At 42.6% G+C, this 27,468-nt stretch overlaps 1 protein-coding gene across 1 annotated transcript in view; it reads right to left on the bottom strand.

Moving 5' to 3' along the window:
• The window catches only part of PRDM5 (PR/SET domain 5), a 120,688-nt gene that overhangs the window by 66,487 nt on the left and 26,733 nt on the right, over window positions 1-27,468 (bottom strand). Inside the window, 5 exon segments of the mRNA XM_074338556.2 lie at window positions 75-196; window positions 449-541; window positions 1,766-1,940; window positions 4,095-4,230; window positions 13,290-13,412. Of these exon segments, the coding sequence (XP_074194657.1) occupies window positions 75-196; window positions 449-541; window positions 1,766-1,940; window positions 4,095-4,230; window positions 13,290-13,412 (649 nt within the window).

Raw genomic sequence — 27,468 nt, 5'->3', positions numbered from 1 at the left:
GGAGAGTGACACAGACACGGGCTGCTGCATCCTGGGGCAACGAGGCCCCTCAAACTCCCTCCAGTGCCTCTCACCTGCATGGACGTTTTCCTGGTGTCTTCTCAGGGCATCTTTACTCTTCAGCCTCTTCCCGCAGCTGTCAGCCTTGCACACAAACCGGGCTTTGCTCCGGCAAGTCTCCTGGTGCTGCTCGCAGCTACAGGACAGCAAGGAAAGGGGCACAGGTGAAGACACAGCAAGGAAATTCTAGCATCATGGCAGGCTTTGTAACGCATGCTCCGTGGGAGAGGGTTGGAGTCACTCACTGCATGCATTGCCTGGACAGGTAAGAAGGAAAGCGTTCAAATTCTGTAGCCATTGATACTAAATCACTAAGAAGCCTGGAAGCATGCATGCCAAAAGCGACCCACAGACACATAGCACACATTGGGAAACTCGGACACAAAACCTGGATGCCGAACTGAAGGGGGAATTGCAAACAGAGCACTGAAAACCTCGCGAAGTATCCTTCAGACTGCTTTTCGCTGGACATTGAAGAACACTGAGGGGAAATAGAAGAGGAACAAAAACTGGAAGTCTAAGACAAAAACTGATGAAAATATCTCTACTTTGAATAAAGTCATGTTAGTGATCTCTGTTTTCGTTCCATCTTTTGCCCTTTTAAATTTTTAGTCGTTACTTAATTTGACTATTAGACCCAGCTCAGCAAAAGTATCTTTGGTGTAGAATATATAATACTAAATTCAATAAAATTGACTGGAATGCAGTTTTAAATTCTATTAATTAAAAAGTATATAACTAAAAAAAAAAAAAGTGTATAGCTCTTGCTTGTTTTTTTTTTTAAGAAGCTATAATAGAATTTCCAAATGTATAATTTCTTGTTATTGTAAAAGGTTAACATTTTTAAGTTTTGAGCAAAAAATTTTCATCTCAAATTTCATAAGCAGTAGTGGATATATAAAACATATGGCAATAGTCTTAATATAAAATGTAGCGTATTTCAGAATTTTACTTTAATGAATAAAAAATGAAACATTAAGTCCATGTTAAAGATTTCATGCTCATTATAAAGTGACATTGTAAAACATAAAAGTTTGCAAGTATAGGTATCTAATTTCTCACTTTTAATAATCCATGATACTGTAAAGTGCTTAAAAGAATAATTTTAAATGAAGTGAATATAAATAAATAATAAAGGGTACAGAGCAATGTGTAGGATCGTTTAATTCATCTTATCATCATATCCTGTACACATTCATCTCTAAGTGATTCCTCCAAAGTTGCGGTAAAATAAACAGTGTTTCCCAAAATGCCCGTGTTCTTTATACCTCAACTCTCTCCATGTTAAACTTTTACTGATTTCAGAGGGAATATCAAATGCAGACAACTGAAACTTGATCTGTCACCCCAAAGCGCTAGCTAAATTATGCATATCTGAATTTCAGATTAGTAAACCAATGAGCTTGATATTTAATGGCAAGTTATTAAATGGACAAAGACTGATTAGCATAAGCATTGTTCAGTTGTTAAATTCATAATCAGAATGTTTCAAAAATCAACATACTATACTAAGAAAAGATGAGTTAATGACAGTGACAATGTAGAATGCTTGATCTCTCTCTCTCTCTCTCTCTCTCTCTCTCTCTCTCTCTCTCACACACACACACACACACACACACACACACACACACACACACGTCAGAGACCAAGTGGAATGAACAAAGTGTCAGCTCATCACGTTACAGACATTCTGTAATGCACGCACTGTCTCTGCAAAGCCTGCTTAACTGGGAAGTCCTTCCCGCACTGCCTGCACTTGAACTCCTTCTCCTCGGTGGGTGTCTGGTGGAGTGTCTGAAGGTGCTCAGCAAGGATGTCCTGGCTGGTGAAGCTGCACGCACACTGGGGACAGGCATAGTCCTCAGCACAGCCGAAGCAATCTGCACATTTACAGGGCACAGATTTAGCAGACAAAAATTAGAAGCCGCGAGCTAGAAAATCAAAGTAATTGTGTTTCATGGTATCAGATAAGTAAATTCTTATTATCTCTGTGAATATTAATAGCGTTATCCATGAAAAATAACAGGAAGTGGTACTAGAGAGAAATACATTATTTTAAATCATTGCACTTGTGTTCCACCAATTTACCGTGTAAGGTTGACTCTTCACTTCAAAGAGCGATTACAAATGTCAAATCGGAAAGCAAAAGTTTTCCCTGAACTGGGTCATTGTGAGTTCACTTTTAGATACATGAAGAGACAAATCCAGCCACGGAGAACTATGTTTAGTCATCAAGGGGAATATCACGTATATGAGAAAAGACCCAGGTCATAAAAACAGCGCTCGTGACCGCAGATGTTGGGAGGCTCCAATGCCCGCCCCTCTCTGGTCAACCCCACCCTGATGGGCCCGGCTCTACCCAAATTTCCCAGGGTGCCAGCTAAGTTACAGATTTTCCTAATTGTCAAGTAAGATTAGATCTAGAAAATGCAGAAAATATGAAGAAAATAAAAACACTAATAACCCCATAATGAAGACACAACCGTGGTAATCGACTTCTGAGTCTGACCTGTGTTCTGTACATTCCTATTTTATGCACAGTCTAGGAAGAGCTACATTTATGATCACACTTTACATACAACGTTACATGTTGCTCTCTTGTTCCACTTAACAGTTTCTCAAGTCAAATGTTTTCTAAAAAACTTAAGATACCATAACTCATTGAACGAAACTCTCCATTGTTAGACATCTGGATGGTTTCTTCGTTTCTTTAGCTGGTTATTTGGTTGCTTTGGTTTTGAGTTTGGGGTTTTGGTTTTTGATTTTATAAACAAAACCCAAAATTCTAAAATAAAAAGAGCAACAATGTAAGTACCTGATTTGTATGTTTTAACAACGTATTTAAGTTTCTGTTGATTCTTTTTTTAAAAAACAATGGAAAATGATATTCTGTTAACTAAAGAAAAAACAAGGCGGTAATAGATAAGTAGGCGATTTTAAGTTAAAATAATGGACACAATAACAGCATGCCCTGAGGGCAACAGAGAAAAATAAATAAATACCAAAACACAGAAAATACAGAATAACACAAAAATAATTCCCATACCCCAATATCTGACGTCCCAAACAGTGTCATGCATATTTGAAAAACAGAACAGCCTGTCCTCATCTTCCCCTTAAATAATCCCACTAAAATAAAGAAACAGAAGTATATGATGACAACGCTAAGAATACTCAGACTTTCCCAGCCAATGACACCCGTCAGAACAGAAAATTCCTATGAAGGCCATCACTGCTGTGGTGACTAAAGAAACCAGCACCACTTCTGAAGCAAAATGGAAAAATCCTCCATAGTATTAGCCTATTACAATAGTCGGAGATCTACGTCACATTCCCCATCAAGAGTGCAACACAGCAGAACAGACCCAGGGCCCAGCAATAACGGACTAGTCCTCGGTGGACGACAACGAGGGACGCCGAGCTCCAGAATGCAGGACGGATTCAAGCAGGTCTGTCCTCCGGTCGTCACCCACCTAGGACAGCCCGGCAATCCTGCAGGGCTCTGTGATCAGAACAGAAAGAGATTTCCAAAAACTCCAGTTTCCCAAAGACTCTCCAACAAGAGCAAGGCCGGGGATTGATCCCGTATGGCCAGCCCTCTGTGCACCTCTGCATCTGCCTTTCCCTTGTGCGGGTGAGAAAGTAAAGTCTCAGAGATAGTGACTCCCGGATCCGAAGGCTGATTAACGGCAGATTCAGGGCTAGCGTACAAAGTCCCGCATCCTGCTCACCGGCCTACAGCAGGGAGAGCAGACAGAGCCCGGAGCTGCCTCTCACCGTGGCTGTCGTGCAGGCACATCTATCACCCATGCCCAGCAGCTTGTCCTGCCAGGAGAACGGCGGACACACAGCTGGACACCCCCCCCCCCAAGCACGGTGGACAGAATAACTTTATTTTGGGAAAACCCTATGATAATACGCCTCTACTTCCATACCAGTCCACGCTGGATGCCTCCTACCACTTCTGTGCCCTCCGTGATGGGGCGGAGGCAGGACCTTCTCTGCCCGGTGGGGACCGTCGTCGGCGTGCTTACCTTCCCCGTCTGGGATGTCGGTCATGGACGGCTGCTCTTCCTCCTCGGCCTCCATGTCACTGTCCAGGTAGCCGATCAGCAGCTCGGTATCTGTTTCTATGTCTTCAATTGCCAAATAGAAAATGTTTTCTCCTTCCTGAGGCAAAGTTTAAAAATATATATATGGTATGACAAATATATCTCAATAATAAAAAATCTGCTGAACCATACATAGGTTTCTGATAACAGTTAAGAAATCGCTGCACGACACATTGAGGACCATGTGCCCATAAAAAGTTACTAGTACTTTTCTTATATGTCCCGTTAACCTGCATACTGACAATGAGTCACCTGTCCGGTAAAACACAACTATATGTTACAGATAGTGATGGTTATCACAGCAAGTGAGATAAGGATACTTATTTAAATCTCTAGAAGGGAATTCTGTATCATGACTTGGCCTTATGCTGTGCACCTTGTGAGGGGCCCTAAATACAGCAGGAAAGTGCTCTGTGAAGTCACAGTGTCAACCTCTGCACCCAGGCAGACAGCAATGATGTACCAATGATGTCATTATGATTAACATTAAATGCAAAACTAGAAGAAAAAAACAACTTTCAAGTTACAACACAAATGAAGGAACTCCAAATGAACCCAGAAAGAATTTCCAAAACGCTGGGCCAGAAACAGAAAAGGTTGGACTAGGCACCAGGGCGGTTTAAAGCGCTGACTGAGTCACCATGGGCACCTCCATCCCACTAAAATTATAAAAGAGAGAAGAGAAGAAAACAGGTTCCATCAACATACCAAAATTTTTTTCCAGAAAATTCTAGAAGGTAGAAATCGGCTGGGTTGAAATGATAGATAGCTAATGCAGAATAAGTCTCAACCCATGAGAAACACAGAAGAGGAAACACTACAGAGAAACTTCTTCCCGAGGAAACTCCAAGGAACTCCACACTTGGAATCACCTGGTACAAAAAGCCCCTGGGGGCTGGGGGCCAGTCAGCAGAAAAGGCAGAACGGGGCTGCTTAGCTGGCTGTCCACAGAAGAAATGCCCAGAATCGCTGTCTTTGACATACTTGAGGATTTGTTCTGGGCAGGCTCCTACTATGGCTGCCGAGGATAAAGAGAAGCAAAGCATAGCCTGAATTTATTGAACCTTGGAAGTGGGCAAAGGGAGGAAGGGACGAGACCATAAGCTCCAGCAGCAGTGAAATTCCACCAGCCTCTCTGCTTTGCACAAAGCACAGCCTCTTTCCTTTGGCATTGTCACAGCCCGCTAGTTAAAAAGAAGGAGACAGAGGAGGGGAAGAGATGAGAGGAGGAGGAACAGGGAGAGGGGGGACAAGAAATGAGGAATGAATGACTATGTGTGTGCACATACGTATGTATGGTGCCTGTACACACAAGCACAGCCCCCATGGGAAACTGGAAAAATATATGTCAAACTCTTACACAGTTACCACTGTGAGGTTGGGAGAAGGGGTAATCCTGTGTTTCCCCAAAAATAAGACCTAGCCGGACCATCAGCTCTAATGCATCTTTTGGAGCAAAAATTAATATAAGACCTGGTATTACATTATATTATATCATATTACATTACATTACATTATATTATATAAGACATATTATATAAGACCTGGTCTTATATTTTATTAAAATAAGACCAGGTCTTATATTAATTTTTGCTCCAAAAGACACATTAGAACTGATGGTCCGGCTAGGTCTTGTTTTCGGGGAAACACGGTCTATATTCAATAGGGTTTTAGATTTTTTTCCAACAGAGTACTTTGTAATTTTAGAAACAGTGTAAGAAAAGTCCATGGACAAGACAGCAATGATGATCATGCTCATCAAATACTGCGCAAAGGAGGCCTGGTTCAGAGTTCAAAGCTCTGAAGCAAACCCAGCCATTAGTACAGTTAATTAAAGGTGGGTCCTATGATATTTAGAGCATTCCTGGTAGTTTTTGAATTTCATACCTCCAGAAACAGAAAGGGTTATGTCTAACTAAGAATAGTGAACCAAATTCTATACAATTGTTACTCTTAGTGCAAGAAGACAAGCAAAATGTGACGCAGACACTGGGCAGGAGAGAGAGGTCTCTTTTCAAACTAACTCAGACGCAGTGCTTTCCAGGGTTTGGACACCACTCGTGCCCAAAGAGCTCCCCTAACGAAGGTTTCAGAATATTGTCATCAACCTTAGTGCTCATCTGATCAATACCCAAGAAAATTAATTGAAACATCTTTCTAGCATGATTAGCCAATAATTTTGTGACGGCCTTTAAGAAAAGATAGCAATTTAAAAAAAAAACACAAAAAACATGGTAGCATTAACTTAAACGACAAACCCAAGACACAGCATGCCTATTTAAAGGCTCTATGATAAAAGAAAATTGTAATAAACCAGGTAAAACTCCAATCTAATAAAAGTAATGACAGCATTACAGGCTCCAAGGACCACCTACATGTTTTATCTGTGTGCCACAAATGTGGTGAGACAAATGTCATGCGCATTACTGCGCTCTAGTCATCTAGATCTTTCTCCACAGAACTCCCACCGCCCAGAGTGCAAGCCTCTTCCTTCTCATCTGCTACCACAACAGTTTTAAGTATCCTCTTGCATTGCATCCTTGCCTACACTTAATTTATTTAATCACTCAAGACTCTTCCTTATGTTATCCTCCCTCGTCAAAACCTTCCAATGTCAAATGATTCCTGACCCTTTTCCGAAAGAGAATTACATAGAATAACGTAAGGCATCATGTGGTAAGATTTTATCAATGTGACTGCTTCTGTATCGGGGCAATAGTGAGGACCAAATGTAGTCACGATGCCTTTCAGTCTAATTCTTTCTGATTCTATCACTGTCTCACAACATTTACCCCTGGATAGCTAGGAAATGTGTCTGCTTTTCAAATTCCCTATCTGCCTTCAACACCCGGCATTACTTACAAACCACAGCTTTCTCTGACAATTTGCCCATTGTCCCTTCTCAAATACCATGCCTCACTAGGATAGATTTCATGAACTCACGGATTTGAGGTTCAGTTCTGCTATTTCAAAACAGCGAAAGTAACTGTCTCTTGTTTTGCAAGGAAATACTAATCTCCACTGTGTGCAAATAAATCTAACTCCAGAAGAAGCCATGGGTGATTTGGTATTTCAGCTGCGTCTGTCTGTGACTTAACTTGGTTTTTGTTTACTTGTTGGCAGGCTGAGGTCCACGTGTGGACGCTGTAAGAAAAACGATGATTATGAAATTGGCAAAGACACAATGCATTGTATTGAACAGGTAGTAAGATGCGAAAACCTAGCCTATCCCACTAAAATGACTAATGGGCAATCAACAGAAAAGGAGATCATCTTCTAAACAATTGTTGGGCTTTCAAATGTAAACGACCTAGACTAGTGTGGGGTGGAGAGGGGGGGAAGTTTGGACTCCTGCTCAGCAATCAATAGAAGTAGGAGACAAGGGACGAAGGTGGAGAAAAGGAAATGTACTGAAATAGCAAGTAAGAACTTCATGTTTAATAACCTGTCACTTAACTCTTCTTTACAAAAACTCTGAATCAGTCCCAATGTGTATATCAATATCATATCTATAGAGCTCAATACACAGAGCTAATAAACATCAGGAAAAACATCATTTCCACACTATGTTATATGTATATATAATTCACTGAGTACATCCATTAATATTAGTCTAACGATAAAACCAAAACTCTTTAAATGACACACACTGTGACGGATCATAGCACTCCAATGTATTCAGTCCCCTCCCAGTGGCAGGACGGGACCAGGCTGCCATGTGGCTCAGCGTGCTGCCTGTGGAGCATGGACAGTGTCAGTCAGCTGTGACCAGATGACTTGCGATGACCCATGAAATGTGGTTGGAAACATGCGTAAGGGAAAGCTTTAAGAGTCAAAACAGGTTGGGCCTCTGCTCATTCCCCCTCTGCCAGTAAAACGCATGTCCCTTGATGAGACGGCTTCCCTCAGACACCACGTGGCATGGGCTGCGGAGAGGGGTGCAGCCTCCGGCAGCCCATACTTGTGTGAATGACAAATAAATCTTGTCACTAAAAGCCACCAAGAGTTTATTTCTACGCATACTCACTTGCCCTGCCAATGAACTACAACTTGAATAAAACTAATACATTGATAAGTCATAAAATTCCTCTACTTCCCACAGAAACATATGGCCACAGTAGGGCTGGTACTTAAAACCTCATGAGACCAATTGCCTGTAATTGCACTTAAATTTTCTCTAATGGAAGACACATATGTACCTTACTGGAAGATAACCCATTAAAAGACAGATCTGCAAGCTATTTAACTGGTATTTCTATGGCATTATTGAAGAAAATCGCTAGACAGTTACACCTTACGATTCTATAACTGACAGATTCTAGAAAATACTGCAGCAATACCATGTGTATAAATCCGATAAGAAGATGCAGAAATAGAGAAGAAACAGAATCAGGTGAAACTATTTCTAATCTGGTGTATAGTGAAAACTATTTCCTTTGGCCAGTTGCCTGGTTGCTTTGTTGGTACCACTGCGATCTGAATGCTGCATCCCTATCCGAGAAGCCTGTGGGCCTTGGTGGCTCGACGACAACGGAGCAAGTCCTATGCTCAAGAACATGCCAGGTGCTGCTCTCTGCGGAAATCTGCATTGGAGCTCCCAGCTCTGCCGCATCGAAATGTCCTGTCGCCAGAGAAGACTCCGGGAAAACTGGCCTAAGACTCCGACCTAACAACCTCATGAGAGGCAGAGCTAGGAGAGCAAATAATATGTAATAAAATAGCTCTCTCGGTGTGTGTGTGTGTGGGGGGGGTTTGGCGGGGCGGGGGGGGGGGGCATCCAAACTGACATCCGAACTGGGGTGGAGCTTGATACCTCAAGCTCAGCTCAACGCCCAGTACCCTTTCAGTTTCCTTGGACGCCCTCTACAGCCTGCGACCCCTCATGAAGTGGACAATGACCCCACTGGTTTTCCATACGATCCTTTTCCTAAGAACACCGAGCCACCTTTTCATTTATGTTGATAATATTTTACAAAAAGTCCCAGGGAAAATATGTCTGGAGCTATGTCATTAAGAACATGCTATGGAACACTCTTTGAAATGTCTAAAGAATTCAAAGTTTCACCTTTAAGTGACATAATTCTGTATTTAAACAAATAGTTTTCAATCACAAAAGATCAGAAATTGTGAAAGCCTGCAAAACACTGAGGTCAAAATTATTTTTTAAAATATTACGTAGGCATTTTTTCCTTCACTGTAACAAAATTAACATTTAATAAGAATCACCCATTTCTCATAGAGCTTAAGGATTCTTTGGGTTCATTTTAAGCCACATCTTTCACATTTAGAATTTTCTGGTTTAGTTGGAAGTATTTTTCAGAAGTTTGAACATAGAGTTCACCTGATTATTCCAAAATGTGTGCATGTGGGAAGAATTGTTTGCTTACGAGATCCTTCTTCAATAATTCAGATACTTAAATCATCATTTCCAAAGCAAATGTTTTCAAAATCAAATAAATTGCAGAACTAGAAATATAATCAACTCTCCAAAAAGGAGTTCCAATCCTCTGCCAAAACAGACCTCAAATTCTTAATCCCTTGTCCAAAAGAAAATTGGACCAAGTATTGACGTTTTCCACCAAGAAAGCCACATAGCCACAAATGGTTCTCATTTACTCCACTCCTGGGACATACAGCTCAAATAAAAAATTTCCTGAATACCCCAAATTTCAGATGCAATTTGGAATGCGAGGGATTCATAATGTTATGCAGGAAACATGACGATCTTCTCTTACCAACTCGGTTTCTGGCATGTGGGCCTCAGGTGACTGTCCCCACCAATCAGCAGGCTGATCATGCTCAGCCATGTGACCCAACTACAACACTCTCTGCCCCCAGGTCAGATGTGCCTTTGAACCCTGAGCAATCTGCTCCGCCAGCTACGGTTCAGGTAGGGAAGATGTCACCTCAGAGGAGCTAGCAAAGACCCCCACTGTGCCCCACACCAAGAAACGCAGTCGCTGTGCACTCTGCCTCCCTCTTAGAAAAGGGCAAAACGGTGTGAAAAGGAGCTGAGGCACTGTCATCGCTTCTGCACCAAAGACTCTGACAGTGCCTCTGAACAGATGCAGATTCTAATTTCATTCAAGTGTGAAAAATCACAGAGCCCCTGCTTCGTCTGGTTACATCCAACAGCACCCCTTCCTCACCTCCTTACGTCAGACACAACCTCTTGGACCATCCAACTTGCCATAGTTATCATCTGTAGGCTCCTATTTTCTTTCAAGGAAAGAAACACCACGGATGCAGAGGAAGAAAAGTACTGCACAGAAAGAACAAAACAAACTGTGAAGAAAGTCTTAAACACTGCACTTACTAAAGAAGAGTGAAGTGGAGGAGGCCACACTATAATGAAATAAATAAAAGGAGCATAGAAGAGCAAATATGGGTAATAAAAGATGGAGATTAAACACTTACTGACATAGCATCCCCTTCTCTAAAGGGATCATTCATTATGAGCAAAACGCACAGAGGGGACTCTTAAACCAGGATGACCTGAGAGAGTAGGAAGCAGAACCGAAAGCTCAGCACTTAACACCTTGAAAGTTGGGGCAATGCCATATGATTTCACTGATATGCACGATATAAAACTGAAAACAACAAAGGAACAAGACAAACGAAGAAACAAAAATTCATAGACACAGACCATAGTTTAGTGGTTACCAGAGTGTAAGGGGGGACGGGGGTGGTAGATGATGGTAAACGGGATCAAATATATGGTGATAGAAGGAGAACTGACTCTGGGTGGTGAACACACAATATGATACGTAGATGATGTATTAAAGAATCGTATACCTGAACCCTATGTAACTTTACTAACGATTGTTGCCCCAATAAACTTTAATTAAAATAAAAAAGTTGGGGCAATGGTCAGAGCTGAGGCTACAGAAATAACAGCCAATAGGAAGAAACTTCTCAAACTAAAGGAACGTGAAGAAAGCTGAAAATTATTATTTAAGCATAAGGAGAAAAGAATCTACTTTAAATATACTAATATTCTCTAAAAGTCAATAATAAAGAACATACAAAACAACGGGATGCCCAAAGTAAATGTCATAGTTATAGAGGCAATTTTGGTATTAGTAACATTTACAAAGAAACACTTCAACTGAGCCTGTAAATTAAAATTGTGACATAACTACACATCTTGTGAAATGAGTTTGCCCCCAGGAAACTATAATACAAAAAAAAAAAAAAAAAGAAAAGAAAAAAGAAATACTTGAAAAAAATGAATGTCTACACATTTAAAAAAAAAAAAAATCAGTTTAAATTTGTGGTTGGAGCAATACATTTCATGAATAACCAAAAAAGTGGCTTGACTATATCTGCCTGCCAAAAGATCCTATTTCCCATCCCAACCCAGCCCTTTGGACAGAGTCATCTTTCATTTGTTCATACAAAACGAGATAGTAATCACATTGGTTACCCAATATTTATTTGTACTGAAAAAAATTTGGATAGCTAATAACATCAGGAAATGGAATATTCTGGGTGACTGTGTTTTCTGGTTACTTTAAAACCTAATTCAGTGCATTTCCCCTCTTGCCACTGTTGGTTTTTATACTCGGAACTGAATGAGATTGGCATGAACCTCAGTAAATATTAAACTCTCAGAGTTGTTGTGAATAAATGACATGATGTATATGCAGCTGCTAGAACAGTGCACATGGTAAATACTCACAAAAATGTTAGTTCCCTTATTCTTTTCCCATCCCTCTGGCTTCTGTCAACCACAGCTTTGCCTCCTTTTCTGCAATTTAGGATCCAGGAGCTAGATTTTCACATGTGATCAGTCAATTTGCCAACAGAAGATCTTATTTCTTTATCCTCTCAATCATCTGTTCAATGAGTTTTAATTGAACTCTAAAAACTTCTTGCCTTAACTTTTTTCTCTTCTGTCCTTAATTTTCACTGAGGGAACACCTAAGCCCAACTCATAGTTTGTATCAGAGCCTAATGTCAGAGCCTATGATAGAGCACTATCACAGGACACAGGAATACCGAATTCAAAAAACACGGTTCCCACCTTGGATGGTTACTTTTATGTGACAACTTGACTGGGCCATACGTTGCCCAGTTGTTCAAACATTATTTTGGGTATTTCAGTGAAGGGTGTTTTTCCATGAGATTGACATTTAAATAGATGGACTTGAGTAAAGCAGATTGCCCTCCACAATGTGGTGGGCCTTGTCCAATCAGTTGAAGGCCTGAATAGAACAAAAGGGTGACCCTCCCCTGAGTGAGAATTTTCCTGCCTGATGGTCTTCCAATTGGAACACCTGTTTTTCCAGCCTCACCCCCTTTGAAGTGGGTCATCAGCTCTTCATGGTTCTACAGAAGCTTTCCAATCCTCAGACTCAAACCAGAACATCAGCTCTTCCTTGTTCTAGAACAACCTGTGGCCTTTGGACTCAAAGTGGGACATTGGCTCTGCAGGTTTTGGACTTGCCAGCCTCCATAGCTGCATAAGCCATTCCCCCATAATAAATCTCTTTGTGTCTCTCTGTCTCTTTCTCTAGGTAGGTAGGTACATAAGTAGGTAGGTAGGTAGGTAGGTAGGTAGGTAGGTAGGTAGGCAGGTATGTAGGTGGGTTGATAGGTACATAGATAGGTAGGTAGGTACATAGATACGTAGACATCATAACAGTTGTGTTTCTCTGGAGAACCCTGATTGATACACTGCCCTCAAGAAGCTCAAAGTTTAGTCATGGGGATACACCCAAGTAAAGTTTATCCATGAAGCCTTCCACAAGCAATAACACAGAATATTATGCTACGAGCCAAGAAAGCCATCAAATTAAAAAAAAAAAAAAAAACTATCAATAAACATTGACTGAGTGAATTGAAAGTGCCTGATAGCAAGACCTGCCAAAGACAATATCAGACCATGTAATTCATGCCCTCAAGAATTCTCATAAAGTGAGGGATCCGGTGTCAGTTTACCACGAGGCTTGCCCTTTCCTGAAAATGCTGACGAGATGAGATTTCTCTGCTTTTATGAGTTAGTTGCTGTTTTTGAAGCAGGTCATTGGGAAATCAATTTAAAACAGGGAGTAGAGTTAGAAATTAGTTCACTCCCCTCAGAGCACAGTACAAGTAAGAAGCAAATCAGCTCACCTGAATGGCAGCCAAGTTCTTCTGCTCCTGTGACGGTGCCTCGTGAACAAAGCGAAGCCAGTTGGAGTGCCGTGGGTTGGTAGCGTCCAAAACGTACAGAACTTCGCCCTTACTCCCGCGAACCTGAAACATAAGAGGCTCCAGAGTTTTTCCATGAAGTCAGGATTAACCATACGAAAAGTATCAATGTTAGCACACAGTATTTTTTCGTAAGTATGTACTTTTCTTATTAACAGGTGTTGAGTAGATGCTGGATTGACAGCCCTTCTTCCCCATAAGCCTACGTACAAACAGAGCCTACTATTTCATTTGTCGGATGTCTAGATGACTCATGGTTGCCATCAACTCTCAGAAACATCCTGTGTTGATAGCTTTTTTCTGGTCAAGATTATTTATTTCTAGGTATATTGTAATACATGTGTCCCAATTGCAATTGTTCAGAGGATAACCATAATTGCAGCCCAACCTCTTTTTTCCATAGAAGATGCTAGCACCGCTTGGTTTCCCCAATTGGGGGTGGGGGTGGAGCTGGAAAGATCTTTTCAATTTCTCTCTCTACCTGCTTACTGAATCATATCCATATGAGAATGCTAATCTCACCAGTGCAATCAGACATCCATTGGGTCATAATTTCACATTTTAACTAGTGCATGAATAAAACAAGTTCCATTTTGTCTTTTCTTGGCCTGCTCATGGCTTACTGAGGACAGTGGGTTCTCTCTTTTGGGTTTCATGCCATAAACCCTCCAGGTCGGATCTACTCAACTCTCAATTGGAGGGAAAAGGGTAACCGCCCAAGGAGCAGGTGGCCCGCTGGACATTCTTGAATCATTGAATCCAAGTTGTTTCAAATCCAGCTTCTCCAAACCCCTGCATTGTAGGTTACTGGGAACTTGCTCAGCATAATAAAGCATCTACCAGTCTGTATGCAACACTCGTTTTGTGTTGATATTCAACTGGAATCCAGGAGAAGAAAGACAAGGAAGGACTGATTCACTCTCCAGATCTCCAACACCAAGTATGTATAGTACAAAGACAAAGTCTATACATCCATCTCTGGAGATTAAGGGTGCAGGAAAAACAAATTCCAGATTTCTAACGTTCTACTTTATAAAATAAAGCACAACCAGCCCAATCAGGTGTATATTTTCATAATACATTTGGACAATCATTCATTCCCCCAACAAATACGTCAGGGTTCAGTATCATAATAAAATCAGCGGTGATATATTCAGTACTGCTCACCTGCCGTCTGAGAAAAGGGACAGATGCATGGCAGTGCCTTGTCCTGGACACTTGAAAAGTGATCCGGTACCACTGAACAGAGGCTAGAACCTGCCGAGTTCCTGCACAGTGACAACTGTCATTTAATATAAAGTGCCACAGTCACAGCTATATTGAAGAGAGAAGGTTTTCATTTTTACATAAGGGCTTCTCTCGCTTTCCCACTTTATTTGACTTTTTTTGTGGAACTGGCTTAGGCAGCCCATGCAAATCAGAGTTTGGAATTGAAGGGGTTTTACTGCACGATGAGAATGCTGATGTCATTCCTGGCCCCAGGTACGCGGAAGACAATCCTCAGTAGAACAGTAATTGATAACATTTTGTTTCCATAAAAATTCAAATAAAAGAAGATGGTAATTTGGAAGACAAGTTTTGATCAGCCCAAAAAAAATGCACTTTGTTTGCAAAAGTTAGTTAGATGCTGGAACGCGATACTACTAAGAGGAATTTCGAGCCTTCTTCATTCATGAGACTTTAAAAACATTCCATTTAATAGCGCAGGGTTCAGTATCAAATTAAAATAGGTACATGGAGACTTTAATATTAGCCATCTGCCTGGAGCTTTTTTGATGTGGTTCCTCTGGAAAGAAAAAGGATGGGTTAGCTGATCTCTGCATATCTCTTCTAGACACTATGGCGTGAGGACATGCAACGGTTAGGGAGGGAATGAAAGTCCTGTGAGCAGATAACCTCGCATCTCTAGTGAGGCGCTGAAAATGGCGAGGAGGGGGGAGGGAGTGACCACCCACTTACAGTCAGAGAAAAGGGGTTCCCAGAAAAACTGCAGGAACTTAAAGTCACTCAGGGAAGGGTGTTTAGAATAAAATAAATGGGCAGTTGCTCTGTTAATAAACCAACAAAGTTATTTCAAAAATGAATGTGTAGGCTACGATAGTACATCACTGCCCATCATTCTGTTGTTATGAGGTTGTAAGTAAGATTAGATCGGTATGTAAATTTAGATGTATTGAAAGGGACAGATTTCCTAAGAATTTTAACAGAAAATGGAACTGCGTATGTCTCTTAAGGCGACTACAAGGTGAGAAGGTAACAAGCAACCAGGAAGTGCACACATCCAGTGGGTAGGAAAGGAAAATGAGAACCTCGTGCTGAGTAATCGAACATAGCTGGGCCGAGGGGCCTGGGAAAACACTGAGACATATGAAGACCAAACAGTACCCTTGCGATTGCGCATCACAGAGAACGCTCTGTCACGCTTCACATCTTTGAGGAAAGGATTCCAAACATCCGCTGCATCTGATGTATGTTGTACTCAATACGGGCCACACACATACAGTTAAGACGAGCCAGTATCTGGGTGCTGTACGTGGTGCTGTCTACTCCACTGAGACGGTCCACGGACAAACCCACTGGTATTCCCAACATAACATCACTTGGACTGTGAGGATTTCAACAGCAGTTGTCAGGTTTAAATTTCAGTTCTGAGACACTTACCCTTTCAAGTGTCTAGTGACATTGCTACGTGTTCTACTTCTCCAGCGGCGTGTCTGCATAAACAGTTTGTTACTGTTGCTACAGGGGAACCTGGTAGGAGACTATATGTCCAAATGTTTAAAATGAATTATCTACTCTGCTTAAAGAAGGATAACTGGGGTCCCCTTTGAGAGGGGTAGCGTGTCCTTTCACCTAGGCCAGCAGTGCTGCTGCACTTTCATCCTCACCCACTGGGCAGTGAGGGTTCTGCATTGGGGAAGCATGTACACAGGACAGTGGGACTTCCCAGCCCGAGTCTGTTATTCAGTGAGACGTGTCCCAAATTCCCGAAGCATGTGAGATATAAATATGAGGTCTTTACAGACCTAAGTTCTCCTTTCAGCAATTATAATATCAAAAATTAAATTCCTGTTTCCCAGTGAGGGGTCTGGCATTTCATTAGAGAGATTCTTAAGTGGTTATTGAGGATTTGGGGGCATTTAAGAAAACAGGGATTATTGAGAAATACGGCAGTATGTAAGACTGCAGGACTAGGCAGCTATACTGTTTCCTGGACCATATACTCATTTGTTAGAATCTTGAACTCTCGGTCTCTGCAGTTGCAGGTATTTCCTAAAACAGTTTTTTGGGGGACCTGACCACCATAGACGGCTTCCTGGTCAGTGTGACGGGCATGAACGGACCTCTGCCCTCCCTGCTGATCTCGGCGCCCACCGCTTCTCCACGGCTCCCTCTGCCTCAGCCTCACGGCCTCGCTGCTGTTCCTGGAACAGACCTAATTTGTTTCCACCTCAGGGCCATTTGATTTGCCTCACACGTGCTGCTCCCTCTACCTGGAAACTCTTACCCAGCCCTCCACTGGACTCACCCCCTACATGGACAACTTTCCTCGGGTCACCTCCTCTGAGCCCTTCACCCCTCACTCCATTGCCTCCTACTCTGCGTTAGTTGTCAAGCGCTCACCTTTACCGGACGTTATATTCGATGCTTGTTTACTCAAGTGCCGGACCTCAGGCTCCATGTGTCTGGTTCCCTGAAATATCCCCAGGCCTTAAACAGTTCCTGGCACAGGGCACTCAGCAAATACTTGTGGATTGAATGATTGTCCAAATGTATCATGAAAATCTATGCCTGATTGGCCCGGTTGTGCTTTGTTTTATACAACAAAATGTTAGAAATCTGGCATTTGCGTTTCCTGCGCCCATATCCGAAAAGGTGAATTTATAGTCTTTATCCCACCCGGTAACGGACAGAGGGACTCGCAAAAGGATTCAGCTCCGTAAGAGAAAATCCTGACAGGAAAGTGAACGAGGAAAAAAAAAAAAAAATGAAAATAGATAATCAATACAAATTTTCTTAAATTAAATATTTTCTTTGTTAAATCGGTCAACTATAGACAGAGAAGCTTATTTATTATTTGGATGGTTAGTGTTCACAAGGGAAGGGTCTATACTGTTACTTCCTTTTTGCTTTCCTTCAAGTATTTTGAACGCTTGGAAAATTTTTCATTCATTGCATACAGCCATCAAGGTTCCCAGGGAAGAGCTTATCAGCCAGATTTGTCCTCAGACATGGCAAAATGTAACCAATAGACTTTTATTTAACATATGGTAAAACTGAATGGCAGTGAAACACAGTTAGTTCCAAAGATAGCAGTAATGTCCTTAATGAGAAGTCGCAATATGTTATGTTGTATGATTTATTTATTAAAGAAAATATATTTCCAGGGGTGGCCAGTTAGTTCAGTTGGTTAGAGCGTGGTGCAAATAACACCAAGGTTGCTGGTTCAATTCCCACATGGGCCACTGTGAGCTGCGCCCTCCTTAAAAAAAAATAAAAGAAGAAGAAGAAAATATATTTCCCTTTCTGTCAACAAGGCTTTTCAAAGAAGGTAGTTTTAAGCACTAAGACTTAGAGTGTGGATGTCTTTGGAGTATAAAACTTCATTATATTTTCATATTTAAAGTACAGGCTTCTTCCTATAATTGTTTCTAAAGGATGTGAGCCCTGAAGCCCTGCTTCCGTGTTTAACCAACCAGCCTTCAGAATATCTTCAGGAGAGCACGAAACCAAGTGTGCGCAAGTAATCGATGCTGACAGCACGCTGTTGTCCGAGTTAAACCAAAGAGAGGCACACTTTCAGAAGACAGCCAGCACCATCACCAGGAAACTGTTGTGATTTGGCATTTCTAAGCAAAGGGTGTGGTTTTTTCCTGTTGATTTTTCAAAGGATTCCAGCTAAAATTCTTGTTTGCTTTGCTGGTTATACACACACACACACACACACACACAGACAAACACATACACACACACACACACACCCCACACACATGCCACACACACCACACACCACTGAGCGTATCTGCCTTATCTCCACCCACCATACTATCTAACGATCGCGGCCCACAGACTCCCCCACCCTCAGATGGGAAAGCAGATGGAGAGAAAACAGAGTCTCTTACGGATCCCTGTCTCTTTACTGAATAGCAATCAGAATATAATATGCCCAAAGTTAAATTACTTAAAAGGACTGATGAGAAAAACAAAGTCTCTTTTTCATTATAAATAATTAGTGCCCTAAATGTTTCAAGCTGAAGGGAACCTCAGGACTGCATTCTGGAGTGGTAAAAATGCTAGACTAGGAATCAAAAGCCAGATGTTTGATATTCAAGCTCTGACTGCATCACTCTGGGTGAGTCATTTCCTCTCACTGAGCTGAGTTAGGGTCTCCTGACTTCTTAAACAGGGATGATAGTCCCTGCCCTGTGCCCTCACAGAAATGGTGTGAGCATAAGATGGACCGACATACATGACAGTGCTTTACACCCATGTGTAATCATAAAATATAAGTAAACAGAGAAAATGGGCTCACGGCACCTTAAAGGTAAACACTGCTTTCAATGGCACAGCTGGGAACATATGTACCACTTTCCTACCATTTTTCAAGGAACCAACATGAGGAATATCTGAAACACCATTATTCAAATCCAGATACATATTCAAATCGCCTCTTAGTGAACACCCGATGTAGGACCAAGTACCATTACAAGGCAGTAGCAAATCCAGATACCGTTTCCGCTGAAGGGACACTCTTCGTCACCAAACTGAAACATGCTGCTCTGTGACCCATGGCCATGAACCATAGCTCTGTCCTCTGACCTGGTTTTAATTTCTCTTCCACATACAGCCCTTCAAATTTCTGAAGGCAAGAGTCATGACATGACATCTTTTGAAAGAGCTGATCATGTGAAAAACAATGATAATTGCAAGATCCAGAGATCACATTTTTGAGGGTATTTCTTAAAAGAAGATGCTCTGTATCTGAAAACTTCTGGGCAAGGTTATAGAAACACTGAACAACAAGACCACTGTGCAGTCCACAGGGAGAAAATATAAAAAAACAAGTCCACTCTTCACCCAAATTCCACTGCTATTGTCACTGTGTTTTCAGATTTTTCCTAAATACATACATCTTCTACAGCTATTAAAATGGAATCTGACCAACCCATTTAAATTAAGTGTATTTTCTTTATTCACATCTTCAAAATGCATGCAACGCAATACAGAATCAAACAAATTATCTTGGTATAACAATGCACCTAACGTAACCATTGGTGCTAATGGGAAATTGAAAAGGGGATATCTATTCAAAGGGCAACAGAAAATAGGAAGAGATAAGCCTGGCACTTAACTTGGGAATTTTACTATATAAAAAGTAGATTGAGAAAGAAATGTCCTTTTAAATTAAATTTAAAAAACAGAGTTAAGGAAAGAATGAAACAGGAGGGTGGGAAGTGCTGATTTAAAAGCCATGAACATAAGTAAAGTGGGTACCTAATATCGGAAAAGGAGAACAGAAGGAGAAAAGCAGACAGACCCACCTTGCAGAAGGTATGACTTTGAGGCAGACCGAACCAGACAGACAGGCGTACGTAAGGTAACCGCAGGAAGGAATCCAAACACAAAATGTAAACAATGTTTAGGGTACATGCAAGTAAAAACGAAAGCAGAAAATCCTTCTCAGACCCTCCTCCCACACATCTAGCCACCCAGTTGTTTGGCCGAGGATTCCCAACTCTCCCTGTCCTAGTAGCGTCACGATACAGCAGAAAGATGTTGAAACACGATCCTCACGTATGATTCACAGAAGGCCGCAGAGAGCCCCAGGACAGTATCAGTAAGGGAACTTTATGGTATGCCCTCCAAGTCCAGGAGCGGTCAGAAAAACAAGTCTTCTCCAGGAAGCTGATCTCTACTGGCTTGCGAAAGATTCGGGTTCCTCACTCAGAACTTCCAGCTAAATCCCTCACTTCCCGTCATCCACGTGGGAATAGCACGACTGGCTCAGAGAGGCCACGACACCCATGCAGCCATGTGGCTCCCTAACTATAGCTAGTTTTCTAGAATTCTGCCGAAAGGCTTATGCTGCCAGGAGGCACGTCTCTAGAACAGGATTTCGCCCTGCTCTGGACCAGGGGAACGGACAGAAATGAGCACTCCCTCAGTGGGGGGGCCTTGGATGCTGTGAGGGATCCTTCCGGAACGTGGTCCCTCCCAGAGACTTGGGGCTCAGTGGGCTGGTTGGGGGACAGTCTACTATCTCATTCTCATAGGACCGTCAGCCTGGTCCCTACACACCTGGGCCCCTCCCGACTGGCCTTACACACAGTGTGGTCAGTCTGGTCATCACCTTTCCCTCAATCCCAGCCTTTATGGACAGGATCCAGCCATGCACTCACTGTTGGATCTGCCCAAGGCCGGAGGAGGCAGCCTGTCACTGCCAGCTGGCCTTCCTGGGACCTCACGAGCCAGCAGCCTACTCCTCTGGGACGGGTATGGACTGTGGGTTAGACTTCCTGTGCATCTACTGAGCAGCACCGCGTGGACAGACCTCCCGGGTCCCCTTCCGCCCTTGGACTCAAATGTGACTCAAATCTGGACCTGCTTGTGGCTCAGATCTCTGCCTGTTCCTGACCCCGAGCCTCCTAAACAAATTCCCTTGTCAGGATGGCGACAAAAGCTCTGGGTTTGCAGCATGCTCTGACAGCGATCCTGTCTGAGCATAAACAGCATTTTCACACTTGACTCTTTTTCCTCGTTGACTCAAAGTGTGTCTCCAAAGCCATCCTTCACACGGCCCTTGAGTTCTCTGCATGCCCCACCCGTCTCCTCACACCCAGGCCTGTTTCCAAGCTGCCCAGTGCTGTCAGGAGTCCCTGGTCCTCAGCGGGACGTGTGAGGCCCTGCTGACCTGTCTTACCTCGGCTCAGGCCCCTCTACCCTCTTCCCACTGCAAAGCACACACATGGTGGAGAAAGTGCCTGATGAACGCAGTGTAAGGGCCTGCCCTCAATCTTGTTTTTTCACAGCTCACTGATGGCTGCTGCTGACATGCAATCACAATAAGGACCACGGGCCAGTCCAGCCACAGCACTGGCTCCGGTTGGGGAACGTCTGTGGGGGCTGCCACAGGTAGTACATGCCCAGGGGTGTGCCCCAGGCATGCCAGCCAACAGCATCGCCATCGATAGGCTGACACTGACCCAAAACCCAGGTACATGCACATATACACCCAGCCCAGACCACCTAGGGACACGCATCCCCCCTAGAGGCAGGGCACTTCCACGCGACAGATGCTCCCTGAGTCAGGTTCCAAAAGGACGAGAGGCTCCCCTTTGGGTCAGTGCCTGCTCCTCTTACTGAACACATGCTTCAGATCTCATCAAATTCATTCCACGCAAACGGAAACATGAAAGAAAAGGATTCTGAGTGAAAGAAGAAATAATAATAGTAATAACACTAGCAGTCGTTGAACGTTTGTTATATGCTAGGCCCTCTGCTAACAAGCACCTTTACACATATTATATAATTTACTCCTGAAAACAAAGGTATGTGGGGGATGCTAATAGTAACCACATTTCAAAGATGAGGAACCTGAGGCACAAATGGAATAAATAATTTACCCAAGGTTTCACAGCTGGTTCAGTACTAGAGCAAGGGTTCAAACCAGGACAAGCTGATTCCAGAGCCACCAGTGTCCTACCTTAATATACCTACAACCGTGGGCTCTAGATGCCACCCGGTGAGCAGGACTCTGACAGTGACCCCTGCTGACCCTCCCCCTTGGAGAAAGCCGTCCTGTCTGAGCGTGGGTGGAACCTGTGCATATGATGAGCTATCACTGCTATGATGCTGTTGGGTCACCAAGGGAGGTCACAAAGGGATCTCCACACGAGCTGTTTAAAAGCACAGAGTTTTCTGTGGCTGGTGAGGAGAGAAGTCAGAGGACTGGGAAGCATGAGAGGGACTTGGCACTGCTGAGATGCACAGGCCACAGGCAGCCTGAGGTGGCCCCAGGGGCTCTCGGGGCTGAAGCAATGTCTGGCCGACAGCCCTCAACAGAACAAGGACATCACTGCCACAGCTTCACTGAACGGAATTCAACCAGCCACCTGCGGCGCTTGGAAGCAGATAAGCCAACCCGGCCCAACCTATGGCCTGCAATACCCTTAACCGGACAGGGCACCCGGACTTCCCGGCCACAGCGCTGCACGACACAGAGCACAGCTCTTCTTTGTGGTCATTTGTCACAGCCAACAGCAGACGATTAATACCCCAGCCCGGTACCAAAACCAGTATTAGGTTTTCATTGCTGTACAATGACCGCAAACAGAACAGCTTAAGACAATACTGTTTCTCATCTCATCATTCTATAGGTCAGGTCCGGAGAGCTTGACTGCGTTCTCTGCGTGGGTTTACGGGGAACGCTCTGTGCAGGAATCTATCTGCTTCGGAGCTCAACCGGGTTATTACAAATTCCAGTCCCCTGAAGCTCTGGGACCGAGGGACGTCCTCATTTTCTTGTTTCTTTCACTTTAGATAAGATGATAAACGATGATTTACAGCCTACCTAATGTTAATTATGTAAAAAAATGCAAATGCCTTGAAATATAATATAAACCTAAGTTTAATGTAAGGAATTTAGTCTCATATTAAATGAAGAAAAGAGAGAGAAAGAATAGGAAAGAGACCTTCTACATATTCTTTTTAAATTTCAACTCTAATCCGTGGGTTACAGAGTAATCAGATCCTCTTATAAAATTTTATAAAATATATGTTTCTACATTTTCCTTTTCATCAGTTTCTCCAAATATTAAACCCTAAATTATGTTTTTTTACATTTATTATAGAGCTGCCTGCGTATACACTTTCACTAGTATATACAGAGCTATTAAACTTATATCAAGAATTTAACACATAAGGAAACTATTGACCATAAATATTGTTCTATTACTTTTTCGCCTCATAAAGGCATAATAAAGCATTAAAAATACAGATGTAGAACACAACAGAGAGGAGAAGGTGGGGAAATTGACACTCTAAAGGTATTATGTAACATTCGTTTGAGTTTTTTAAAGTATGCTTACAAACCTAGAGGTTTCCCTAAGAGAGTGTTTTTAATTTTACAACAAGCTACCTTTTTTTTTTTGTAAGTCATATAAAATCACAAGTGACAAAAACACCTTCCTTGTCCACAGATATCTCACTTCACTGCCAGCTGTTAGCACAAGAGTGAGAAAAACCTGTCCTAGCGCGTATAAAACCCTGACATTAAACTGTAACGACCAGCTCACTGGACCCAGGAGTTCACCTTCCGACTGCTCTCACGGGGTGAAATGCACACAATGTGGGGATGTCGTGTGCAATGAACTCCTATAAGACGGAACACCTTGTACAACCGGGTGTTATCATGTTCCGTTTCAAGAATACACATAACCTTTTACTTTCATTAACAAAGAGCCCCTTACTGACTCTCAAGCCTACTGCTTTCCTCATACATTGTTGGCCTGTTATGTTTACCTTCCATGGTTCTCTCCTACAGAAATATCTACAGTCCTTGGGCTTTTACTTAAACAGGAACTGGAAATGTTCCTATTAAACCCCACAATTCCTTAACCAGATGTGTTTGGAAAGCTGATGTGTTTTTTTTTTTAATTTTAGAAATGTAATGTGGTGCATATACTGTGTTTACATAACATTTCTACAGGGTTTGGAACACCATCCGTAATCAAACACATTCATACTTCTGGAACTCAATGTATGAAGAGTCATGCTAAGGAGGATAAAAACAAAAGGCTACAAGCAGGCTCACCTGAGTTCAAGTCAGGTTTTGCTGCTAAGTAAGTTATTTTAAAAAAAAAATGGTTTTCAGAGCTTTTTGGATTTCAGGTTTCCAGATGAGTGACTATGACCCTAGAGGTTACAATGAGTGATTAGATAACCCATTAGAGTCCTTTATTTCCACAGAGATGAGATACATTTATTAGAATGATGGCAGGTGCTCTGCCACTGGTATCAAGAGAAACTGCAATGCCACAGAATTCAAGAAAAACACGCTAATTTCTTGCCACAGAGATCCTTGAAGTGCTAAATCTGAAAAGGCTGCCTAGCAGCAGGGCCTCTGTGACAGCCACTCAGCATACAACTCCTAAGAAGATGGATTTTCCTTGTGCAGAACTAACCCAACACTCTCTGACCTGGAAGTGAAGCCCATAGATTAAAAACAGGGCATATAACACTAAATCCCACAGCCTCTTCCATGCATAAGAATATATTCCTCCTTGGTCACCTGCAAGCCACACATTAATATGCAAATTGGAGACAACAGGCAAGATCTTGAGAATATGTCAACACATCCCCCTTTGGGGCTTGAAATGCCTGAGATTTGTAAAATACAAAATTATCATCTTAAATGTAGACAAAAGCATATGTGTGTGTGTTAATTGATCTCTAGGGCCTGTCAGAAGGAAAGATTTTTTAAAAAACATGATTCGTTAATCAACAGTTAAAAAGTAACAAATATGCACATCAAAACATTAATTATCTAAGCTGTCCTAAAAATTCTTCCAAGAACAAAGTACTTTCAGAGTACTCATTTATCATACAGGGAGGAAATATAGGCCAAATCATTAAATAGAATTTATTCAAGTTCATGAACATTAATCTTCTTTATATAAAATGAAAACATTCAGGTAGAATTTCATGCAAACTTTCAGCAGTGTTTGGAGAGCCTCCATTGTGTACAAAGTAGTTACATGCAGGCTAGTGTTTTTTGACTGGTAGAAAATACCGTGTCTAACTTTAGGAAAAAATTCATTAAATCCACTTTTTTTTATATTAAACATAAATTAGCACAATTTGTTACTATAACAGACCAGAAACTAAGTAACCACGCAACAGCTTATATACTCAGATACAAACAATCTGCTCAGAGACTCCCAGCCTGCCTGTTTTTCTCACGTTTAATTTACTACATAATAATAGCTAAAGGTCTTGGCAAACAAAAACGTAAACTACCCTGAATACAAACACAGCCTGTGTTGCTATAACATTAGAGCATCCACAGATGGTTGGCATCAAGAGACTGGCACAAGGACAAAAACAAAACAAAACAAAAAAACTAGAAAGACAAGTAAATAAAAAAGACAAATGTGGAGAGTGAACAAGGTATGTTGGAACCTCCTTTGCCATATTGAAAAAAGAAACAAACCCTCATGTCAACACACAAGAGAACTGAGTCTCTGCAGAGTCCGTGCATCTGAGGTCTTGGGGAACACTCGGGCTCAGCTAAGCGATGCAGGAACGAGAGAACACAAACAGCCTGCCAGACTGTGCATGAGAGCACTGCGTAAGGAGACGGCACAGTGTAAGGGGAGCGGGTGGGGCAGGGAAAAGAAGGGCGCAGGGACGAGGATGGGGCACAGAGAGGAGTTGCTGAGGAGGAGGGTGGAGGAGAAGACGGGAGAAGCAAGAAAGAAGAGAGAAGAGGAAGGCCCTAGCCTCCCACTCTGAGACTCAGCCTGCGCATCTCTGGTAACCAGATTAAGATGAGGTTATGACCAAAACTGGGGGGAAAAAAAAACAACAACAACAACATGTCTATTCACCTCTTCCATTATTCCAAAAGTCATAAGCAACTACAGTGCGTCGGGCACTGTACTAGGCATGGGGGCACACAGATGAAGACCCTTCCCTTTTCATGTCATTCCATAAACATGTCCTGTTTGTACTGAGATGTCAAAGGTCAGCATTTAGTGACTGTGAAGGAGCCCACAGTCCAGCAAGTGGGGACAGACACCTCAGTGTGTAGTGAACGCAGTGCCAGCATCTGCCTCAGGTATCAGAGCAGTGAAGAGGGGCCCAAGAGTCGTGGCAGGAATAAGGGTCGGTGGATGGTGCATGTGAAGGGACCTGCAAAAGCCTAGGCACATGTGTGGGGTGAGTGAAATGTAAACTATAAAAGAGCTAAGTGAGAAGCCGGAAAGACAGAGCAAGGGTAGAGAGGTCAGCGACCCATCAGATCTCGGGCTTCGTGTGACGCTTGGTGGCACGTTGGGAAGAGAGCATAGACCATGAGAATTACTCCGAGTGGATTCTCAGCAGTCAGAACAGCCAGAGTTCCGGACTCTTCCCAAGGGGAGATGAAATCGTTCCGTGTAGGTGGGCAGAGCTCCAACAGACAGAAGTGGACACTCCTGTTAGGTTTTCTGTGTAAGACCTGACTTCTGTCTGGCTTCTCACTGTGTGCTGCACAGGAGGCCGCCCAGAGCAGTTCTAACATAGATCCACCCAGCAGAGGAAGCTGCTTTACAGCAAAGCCCTGCCTTCATCCCCGCTAAGCTCAAACACTCCCCACCAGGGAACTCTCCACCGGTGACGGCCACACAGGTTTCTCTCATGTTGATTAGAAACATGCTTCTCTCTAGTTCCACATAATGTTTTGTTTTGTTTCTGAGTTCCACCCTGAAGCAGGAAAGCTAAGCCTTCACCTTCTTCCACATGACAACACTTTAAATCCCGTGCAGACAAAGATCTGATGCTGCATCTGCTCTTCAGCTTCAGAGCCCCAGTTCCCTGCACTGACTGACCGACAGGGCGCAGTCTCCAGTGTGTGACTGCTCTCTGTGCAATGTCAGCTGTTTACCAATTTCCAGGTCGACAGCCAACACCCAGACTTGACACGTGACCCTCCCAATACAGTCTGACCAGTACATAGTGCAGTAGCATTATTTTCTCCCATGATCTCAACAGTACGTCTTTATTGCAGTCTGGTTTTTGATTTAGCCACCCAGTCATACTGGTAAAAAAAAACGTCCATAAAATCAAGTAAACAGTTAAGGCATTCTCATATGAGTCAATGTCAGGTCTGGTATCCCTCATCTTAAACTTCACAATTCATTTTACAGTTATCCATGCTTAATTTCATCACATAAGCATTTGGTCCATCACTGTAGTCACTAACAGTTTTTAAATATTGACTATATAGCTTAAAATGTTATCAATCCTTCACATTCATTAGGATGGCTATTATCAAAGAAACAGAAAACAACTGTTGGCAAAGATGTAGAAACTGGAACCCTTGTGCACTGTTGGTGGGGTT

This window comes from Rhinolophus sinicus, chromosome 15, assembly GCF_057876585.1.
Source record: "Rhinolophus sinicus isolate RSI-liver-muscle chromosome 15, RSI-T2T, whole genome shotgun sequence".
NCBI lineage: Eukaryota > Metazoa > Chordata > Mammalia > Chiroptera > Rhinolophidae > Rhinolophus > Rhinolophus sinicus.
This window is presented reverse-complemented; position numbering and strand designations above follow the sequence as displayed.